This window comes from Triticum dicoccoides, chromosome 3B, assembly GCF_002162155.2.
Source record: "Triticum dicoccoides isolate Atlit2015 ecotype Zavitan chromosome 3B, WEW_v2.0, whole genome shotgun sequence".
Taxonomy (NCBI): Eukaryota; Viridiplantae; Streptophyta; class Magnoliopsida; order Poales; family Poaceae; genus Triticum; species Triticum dicoccoides.
In genome coordinates, this window is record NC_041385.1 from 642,179,528 (window position 1) to 642,188,382 (window position 8,855).

Genomic DNA, 8,855 nt, shown 5'->3' on the forward strand with positions numbered 1-8,855 from the left:
TTTATTTATTTTTGTTTCTCAATGTGTATTTTGAATTTGGATCTGAAATTTTTAGGAGTGGTAGACATATGTCTTGTGAAGATTCATAAAAAAAAATATTAACACTTCCAAATTTGACCTTTTTTAAACTTAGAGGATGGGAGCACTTGAGTCATGGTATCACAATGATATACTCCCCTCATGGACTGTACTCACATGTGCGGGAGCTCATGAACTGTACTCAGGCCGGTGGTAACAATTCTTGTGTATGTGGAGAAGATAGTACTGTCCACAATCAGTACATAATTGAGCTTTGCCCGCATGCCGAGTCAATTTGTTTGGCATTAGGTGAGACGGATCTCATAGTTATTTACATTTTCTTTTTTTTTTGTGAAAAAAAAATAGATTTTCTTAGAGTGGTATAGTTTAGGGCTCCGCTCTTATTGCTCGGCCTGTTGGGCTTTGTGAGAGCCCATGGTCAGTGACGCCGATTGGACTCTAAACTAAAAATCAGAATACAATGTTCCAACCCCTACTTGCTCTAATTAAGTTTTAACAAAAATCCTAGTTTGTCTCAAAAAAAAAATCCTAGTGCCCTAAAAAATTGTTACATTTCTCAAAAAAAAAGTGTTACAATCCTATTGCTCATTTCCAAAACAAACAAGCAAAAAAAAAAAATCCTACAGACCGATCAAAACAGAATGCTCCTGTCCGTCTTATAGTTGTATACGTAATTTTTTGTTCGATTTTCCAGCTTGTCATTTTTCACCCCCACATATAGCATGCAAGTATGGAACTGTACCACATACAGCATGGAAGAACATATCAATGCTACATAAAAGTTGACATGGAAAAGCTGTCGACACAACTCCAATTCTACATGAGATCCAATGGACCAACGTTAACAGCAATAGAACATTTGTAAACCTCGGTCAGTAGAATAGAGACACCCTGCACGCAAAGGAGCAACCACTATTTTCATCACAGCCCAGTACAACAAATATCTCATCCATTCTCTTTCCTTGAAGAAAAAAAAGAACTCACCCAAAACCTTTGCCAAGTCTTCTTTCGATCACCGTATATATATGTTACAACAAAAACACGCCGAGCTAGATCGGACTTGTACAAACAAATGATGAATCGAATTAAGTTACAGCTTTGACCTCCACCTATAACCTATCTACGGAGCACAATGTCAATCTCCAGTCCACTGCAGTTCTTGTAGTCGGTTCCAACGGTGCCGGAGAACTAAAACCGCAGGCACCCGCCACAGCATTGCTTGCCGGAGAATGCTCTGCCTGATCGGCTAGCGCACCATCGGCTTGTCACACATCAAAACCTTCCTGCTAGCATACGCGCCTTCAGCAGTGTCACGTATGGTGGATCTCCATCCCATCGCGTCTGTTATTTCCTTGATCTCCACTATCGTTTCCTTTTTATCACGGATATACGCCCTACCACCAGGTCTGAGTATCCGATCCATCTCAAGCAAGATAATTGAGGCGTTACACCTGGTAATGAGAGAAAATATGGTGAACTGCAAATAAGGTATATCCGATGAATGACGTAAGGTCAGTTCTTCTGCATTACAACTACCACAGAGTAATAGATGACACAATAATCCAAGCAAGGTGTTGTCAACCGGGTGCTTAAACAGTGCAACTTAGTTACATAGCCGGGCATCCATGTAATAAACCATCTCCTTTAACGTAAGCACCTCAATTGTTTACATGTTTTGCTAAAGGCTAGAAGGCCTAAAGCAGCAGTTTGTTCTCAATTGTATTCTTGGGTTTCCTGGGTTATACAACCATGGAGATTTCTACATATCTTTTGTCAAGAAACCTGAACAAAGAACTAACATGAATTTATGTTCAAAAGAGCTGGTTACCTTTTCTGCTCCTTTGAGAATAGCCCGAATGCATGCAGCAGATCATAAGTCCTTGGATATGTGTCAAATGGTTCACACCTGTCCATATAAACATATAAATTGCAGAATGGGCAATATCAAGGTGGAAACTACATGATGCCCTTTGGGTGCCTTTTCTTCTTCTTCAAGAAAAAGGTGGAAACTATGCCATGAGCTCATTCACGTCAAGCATCTACCAGCTGCTTCTTAGAAAGAAGTTTGATGTCCGGAAAATATAGGAAGCAAAGCACTGATAATATTATAATAAAAAATGTTGGCTAATTCAATGCATGGCAACTCGTTCCGAGGAACTCATTCAAACACTTCAGGAAGACAAGATGCAATGAGAAGAAAATGTGGCTGATATGCTATGCTTAGAACTCCATGTTGAAGTGCAATATTTTTTTAGGAAGAGCAATTCCAACTTAATATTATGCCAGGCAACGAATATACCAAAAACTTACCAGTCATGGGCCACTCCAAGAAGTCCCCGGTCATAAATTACACGCAGTGTGTTTGGCTCAGTAACAGGAACAACATTCATCACCCAGCAATCAAGCTTGCGACCGATCAATGCAGCAGCAAACCTACACGCAAAATTGGTAATAGAAATGAGATGTTCAGCAAAACAAACAATATTCCACATCAAGCACAAAAGTCTGATCTGCTAATTATTTTGTATTCAGGACAACCCATAGCCTGGTATTAGAGCAAAAGGTTGTGACAGCCGAGGTCATCGGTTCCAGCAGTATTTCCATGTATTCTCGGTCTGTATTCATCCAAACAAATGTGAGTCCTCCATCTAGTAGCTTTGCTAACAACCTTCTAATGGTCAGAGGTGATTGGAGGCTATTTCTATGTTTGAAACAACAAGAGAGAGAATGGAGGGACCAGGAAAGAAAGGGCTTTGAGCAAATAAATTACCCTCCAAATCCAGCCCTCATGTCCATTACATTCCGGAGTTTGAACTTTTTCCACTTGAAAACACGAATATAACCTTCGAGTATATCATCCCAAAATTTCGTCTCTGCTTTGAAAAGCTCATTCTTTGATGAGTAGGCGTCCATTTCAACACCTTGAAGTCTCCTTGGAGGCTCCATTAAGCGTGCAGGCCATGGAAAGGGAGTTGATCCGTCACTATTCACAGGTAGTCGACTGATACATGCTTTCAGACCAACATACCTGAAACCGAAGAGAACGTATAGCGCAAAAAAAGTTTGTGTCAAATAAGCTCAGTAACAGTATAATATAGTCCAAGAAAGGAGAAGCAGTCTATATGAATTTCAGCATCTGTTAAATGATCGCAGTGCAAACAACAAGATGAACAGGTTAAAGCACATTGTTGCCCCAACATTAATTATACGCCACATTCTTGCAGATTTTGCTGTCAACATGCTTTGTGTTTATCAGGTATTGTCATACTGATGGCAAATGCTTGACAGATCTTGCTAATGATGATGGAAATGAAAGATCGTTCGCATCTAAAGTGCTATTTTAAGGCCCGACAAGAATTAAAGATCTTAATGACAGAGAAAACAATGTGGCCAGTAATGAGAGTTATTAAGTTATTTCCACTGCCAAGACTTATCCAAGAAGTGACTAAAGTGTTAAACTGATGCTTCAATAATAAAACCGGGTCAAGTGAGGTCGAAACATACCAGACATTATCTGGATTATCATCAGTATCACAAAGTGGAGGTTTGACCCCTGGATCACGGCTCATATAGCACGAGTTATTTACAGGCTTCCTCCACATAGCAACATATCCCTCTTTCTTCACAAGCTCCCAACAAAGTCGGGTTGTGAGGTCCTCCATCTCTACAAATAAATTTATCTGTGAGCAATCATTTTGGAAACAAAAAACAATGCAGCATTTCATTATCAGAGGCTTCTTGACCTGATATAAGTAATGTTATCAAAAACTATTATTACAACATCCCAAGGATTTGCAGTTTAAACTATGCACTTCCAATTTTCGTCATCCTTCACATGAAAGAATATCTCTGGCATACTGTAGATTTAATCAGGCCATCTGTGCATATTAGCAGTTTGGCGTAGATAGTTGTTACTAGAAAAATATTGTTCATGTGTAACCATAGGAATCCATCCTCTTTCTAGTTGTGCAATTTAACTTATGCGGGAAACCGGGAACAGCCAAATAGGTAGTAGAGCACAGAATTCAGGTCAAAGCATTTGTGTATGCCAAAGATACAGGCATACACAATATGATAACATTTTTCCTGTCAAGGCTGTGTTAAGTTGTTCTGGCTGAGATCAGTTTGTATTTTGCAATAGGATAGCACGATCAAAAACAGATCCATTAGGTAATGCCTGTAGCTCAAGATCGAGTTTTCTGGCAGTGCATCAGACTCGTTTCCCTCTAGTCCTAATGAACTTCCTTTTCCATTACCAGTCAACGGGAATCCGGTTTGAAAACAAAAGAAGACTTTACTCTGACTAGATCCTAAAATCAACAAATGGACAACTATGGATGCATCTTGTGGAAAAATAACAACAGTGTAAATTGACACATAGTGTATATAGCCCTAAAGAAACAAAATTATCACATAGTACTAAGCAGCAATACCTTTCCACGCCTCTTGCTGGGCCTCTTCATGCTTATAAACAGGCTGTGCTGCCCAAGCAAAATACCCACCAGCTCTTAGCATTCTATTAACCTCCAGGAGCAGGATTCCATCTTAGAAAAGGTAAATTATGACAACAGGAATTAAGTGGTTTGTCAATCGAAGGAATAAAGTAGGTGCATTATCAAGAAAATAAATAAAGTAAAACTACACATCAAAATGAGTGCTCACCGTCACGTGTCCAATTTATTCTGCAGCGGGAACAATGGATAATCTCAAATGCTTGACTGGGATATAATAGTCTGTGTGTTGCAAATGCTGCCACCATTGCAGGAACACCACGCTCAAGAGCAAACTGTATCTGATTCTCATGAACATCTTTGGGAGCAATGGACAATGTCAACACGTCACGTGAAAGTAAGTATGCGCCAAAACTTGCTACACCACAGCCAACATCCAGAACAACTCTAGTGCGAGAGCCAAATGCAATATCTGGTACCATCTGGACAAACAGAGAAACATGTGCTTCGAATGAGATTCAGAAATGGTAGAGGTTTTTTAGCAGTGGAAGCTGATGCAGTCCATGAAACTTTAGCGGTTATTTGTCTTTTGCATGTTCCTGTTAAGCACGGATGCATCTAGAACCCATATGTGTTATGTTCTACTTTTACTTATACACTCTCTAGAAACTACTCGTTTGCTTTCATGTTTTAAGCAATTTGAAGTTACCTTTCACGTTTCCAAAAAGATTTGAGTAATTTATAATATATAATCAAGGGAAACCTGAGATATCTGATCCAGGTATTGACTTGCTCCATGTATGAACTGGGTTCCTCCCCCAGGAAATGTAAATTTATCTTTAGCCTTGGTAATCCAATTCTGCCCTCCTTTGTCGTCAACCAAGCGTGTATGAGGTACATTGCTAAACCACACCTGCAATTCACAGAAGTACATAAATTCCATTACATGGATGCTGCAGTTTCTGGGGGAAAAGCCAACCCAGTTGGTTCAATTCGATTCTGCAGCAATAATGGCATACATCAAATGTTGCTTAAATCATGTCTAGTTCATTCAAGCTAAAACTTTGAGTGCTGTGATTGGTGAAACAATAAACCCTGTGTGCAGAGAGGTGCTAGCAGAAACCCAAGAAGAAGATTACTACAGTACAAAGACATACTATTCCATTGCAGTAAAACCGAAAGGTTCTTTACCAGTTGAACCGGCAAGAATCAATACAGATACTCACCTCGTCTCTGCTCCGAGGCCAGGGGATGGGCGCCCTATACCCCTTGGGGGCTGGCACGAGGCAGCTCAGGGCCTTGTCCTTGGCCGGGCAGTGCCGCTCGAACCGCTCCCCACGCTCCGTGGAGGGCAGCCGCCTGATCTCCTCGTCGTTGTCGAGGCAGGGAATGTACTCCCTCATGCTCGCGGGGCAGGCAGGGAACTTCCCAATCCGGGCCCTGTTGCCGCCGCCGGCGCCCGCGTTGCCAAGCTCCTCCGGCGCGCCCTCGTCGGTGGCCAGATCGGTTTCGTTGACGACGGCGCCGATGTCAAAGTCGTCCCGCATAGCGCCGTCCTCGCCGACGATGCCGAGGCGGACGGGCGGGGGAGGGGGCGAGGGCGGGAGGGGAGGCGGCGGTGGTGGCGACGGAGTTGGCGTTGGAGGCGGCGGCGACGGAGTTGGCATTGGAGGCGGCGGAGATGCCACTGGAGGCGGCGGCGGGGCATTGGGGGTAGACGAAGCGGGCGGAGCAGCTGCGGGGGCGGGGATTAGGGATGGGTCGAAGGAGATGTTGGAGTTAGGCGAGATGGCGACGGAAGGGGAGCGAGACGATATGCGGGAGGAGGGGGACGCCGGGGAGAAGACGGACGAGAAGAAGAGGGGGCTCGCGGAGGCGTCGGACCAGCGGTAGCCGACGAGGAAGGAGGCGGCGCAGGCGAAGAAGAGCACGGTGGCGCGGACGAGGTGCGGGCCGCGGAGCAGATCGGAGGCGTGCGCGCCGAGGGCCTTCATGCTCGCCCCGCCGGCCGGCCGCCCTTGGGTGGGGAGCGATCGGCGTCGGCGCGGTGCCTTGCCGATGCGGAGGGGATGGGATCGTACAGCGGAGTGAACTGGACTCCGGCGTGTTGCTTCGAAGGGGAAATCCCACTTCCGTTATTATTGTTTCTCGGAGGAGTATGTACAGTGGTTGATAGAATATTTCTTTGTGAAAAATTCACGGTAGGTCACATAACTTGAGCCGCGTGACACTTTAGTACCACTACTTTAAAATACCTGAACTACGGTCCACGTACTTGCGCAAGGGGTTCACTTTGGCCCGTATGTACGATTTCATCTACGTATTTGCTGACTTGGCCGAGCCAGCGGCCGCCAGCTTGCTTTGACCGTCACCTAGTCGTGCCTAGGGTGAATACTAGTCCATTCGAGGTTTTTTTTTGTAAAAACGCCGGACAATGCGGGAGTGCGTCTGAGTTCCTTCGCTCCCTCGGCCTCGGCCTCGACGACCTCGCCGCCTACCCGCTCGCCCTCGGCTGCAACATCCGCAAGAACATGGTCCCCGTCCTCGACTACCTCGGCAAGATTGGCGTCCGCCGCGACGAGCTCCCGCACCTGCTCCGCCGCCACCCGCAGGTGCTCCACGCCAGCATCACCGTCGACCTTGCGCCCGTCGTTAAGTACCTTCAGGGGATGGACGTCAAGCCCGGCGACATGCCGCGCGTGCTCGAGCGCTACCTCGGCTGCATGCTCGAGGGCACCATGAGCACCTCCGTCGCCTACCTCGTCGGCATTGGCGTCGCCAGGCGCCACGCTGAGCTGCTCACAAGTGATCTTTATTCAGCCGGCGCTGCCGCCAAGACGCCATGGCGATTGGCGAAGCCCCACTGAACCGAGCGCATGCAGGCGACGGCGCGTGCGGCGGCACAAGTCCGGTAGTGCATTGCTCTCTCCGCGCGCGCACGCACACCACGACCTGAATATAGTAGCACAGCTGGTGCTAATTGAAGGGACCATGCATGCTAAATTATTATAGGCACTGTTGATTATTCATATGTGTCTTTCATTTCCAGATTGCAGGTGGATGTTGGTATGTTCTTGCGATTCAGCGTGTTGCCTCCTGCCTACAATCGGAATGCGAGATAAACAACAACTGCAATTTGATGTCACTGGCTTGCTCCAAGGAGATGTGCTTTCACTTCCCTTGGTCATCAGACATGACTGCATTAGCATGCGATACGAGCTTAACTTCTTTCAGTCAACAAAATGTGCCGGCCTGTCTAAGTGGCAATGGCGCCTTTGCTTATGGGATCTACAAGGGAGCCCTTCCTGTTATCTCCAGCAATTCACTTGCTGTCAAAATCCTCTATCCCATATTCTGGGGTCTCATGACCCTCAGGTAATTTATATAGTATTATGTTAAATAATAATCCATTTCTGACATAGGAAATGTTTTCCTCCGTGAAACTTGAATATCTGAATGTTCAGTAGTCGGCTCGGCTGTCATTCTATCTGAAATATGCACATTCCTGACAAATTTATATGCCGCTCAGGCCGCACGACCACCTCGAGTAGGCTGGGGACCGATCGGGTGACTAGAAGGGTGCGTGACTGCGTGGCAGCGTGGGGATGGATGCAGAGGGACCATGGATCGATCTGCCGGCCGTATGCCATTTTGCAAAAAAAAAAAAAACCGGATGGACTTGTACTCACGAAAGGAACGACAGTGTGGCGGTCAAAACCGAGCTGGCGGCCGCTGATTCGGCCAAGTCAGCAAATACATACACAAAATCGTATACATGAACCAAAATGAACCCCTAGCGCAAGTACTTGGACCGTAGTTCGGGTATTTTGAAGTAGTGGTTCAAATGTGTCACCCGGCTCAAGTTTAGTGACCTAGAGTGAATTTTTCTCTATTTCTTTTTTAAATTTTGCATGTAATGTAATGATGACAATAAAAATATATCTACAATAAGTTATGCTTATCTAAAATAATTAGTTACTCCCTCCGTTCCTAAATATTTGTCTTTTTAGAGATTTCAAATGGACTATCACATACGGATGTATATAGACATATTTTAGAGTGTAGATTTATTCATTTTGTTCTGTATGTAGTCATTTGTTAAAATTTCTAGAAAGACAAATATTTAGGAACGGAGGGAGTATTTCTTAAAATCATGGACATTTCTGCTAAAAAACTCCCTCCGTTCCAAAATAGATGACTCAACTTTGTAACTCTTAAAAAGAGAGGCATCTGATAAGCGCCCCAAAGTATCGACCGGTCGCGCGCGGGCCTTCCGATGCCAATCGTATAGACCGTCGGATCTACAGAAAAATGGTTCATTAGAGCCCCTTTCTTCCTCACGCAGCACCCACGTCTCCCACCGCG

The 8,855-nt window shown here is 45.1% G+C and overlaps 1 protein-coding gene across 2 annotated transcripts; it reads right to left on the reverse strand.

The window, feature by feature from the left end:
* Nucleotides 1-938: 938 nt before the first annotated feature.
* On the reverse strand, nucleotides 939-6,622 carry LOC119277584 (probable methyltransferase PMT11). Of its 2 annotated transcripts, XM_037558869.1 has the most exons (9): nucleotides 5,717-6,615; nucleotides 5,254-5,403; nucleotides 4,702-4,972; nucleotides 4,473-4,583; nucleotides 3,544-3,703; nucleotides 2,810-3,067; nucleotides 2,350-2,472; nucleotides 1,868-1,945; nucleotides 939-1,490 (listed from the first exon to the last, which is right to left on the reverse strand). In XM_037558869.1, the coding sequence occupies exons 1-9, from the start codon at nucleotides 6,482-6,484 to the stop codon at nucleotides 1,286-1,288; spliced, it is 2,124 nt and encodes a 707-aa protein (XP_037414766.1). In that variant the 5' UTR covers nucleotides 6,485-6,615; the 3' UTR covers nucleotides 939-1,285. The 2 variants fall into 2 exon arrangements, with proteins under 2 accessions (XP_037414766.1, XP_037414767.1); XM_037558870.1 differs by lacking the exons at nucleotides 939-1,490; nucleotides 1,868-1,945; nucleotides 2,350-2,472 and adding an exon at nucleotides 2,479-2,654 and having other exon boundaries at nucleotides 5,717-6,622.
* Between the last annotated feature and the right edge of the window lie 2,233 nt (nucleotides 6,623-8,855).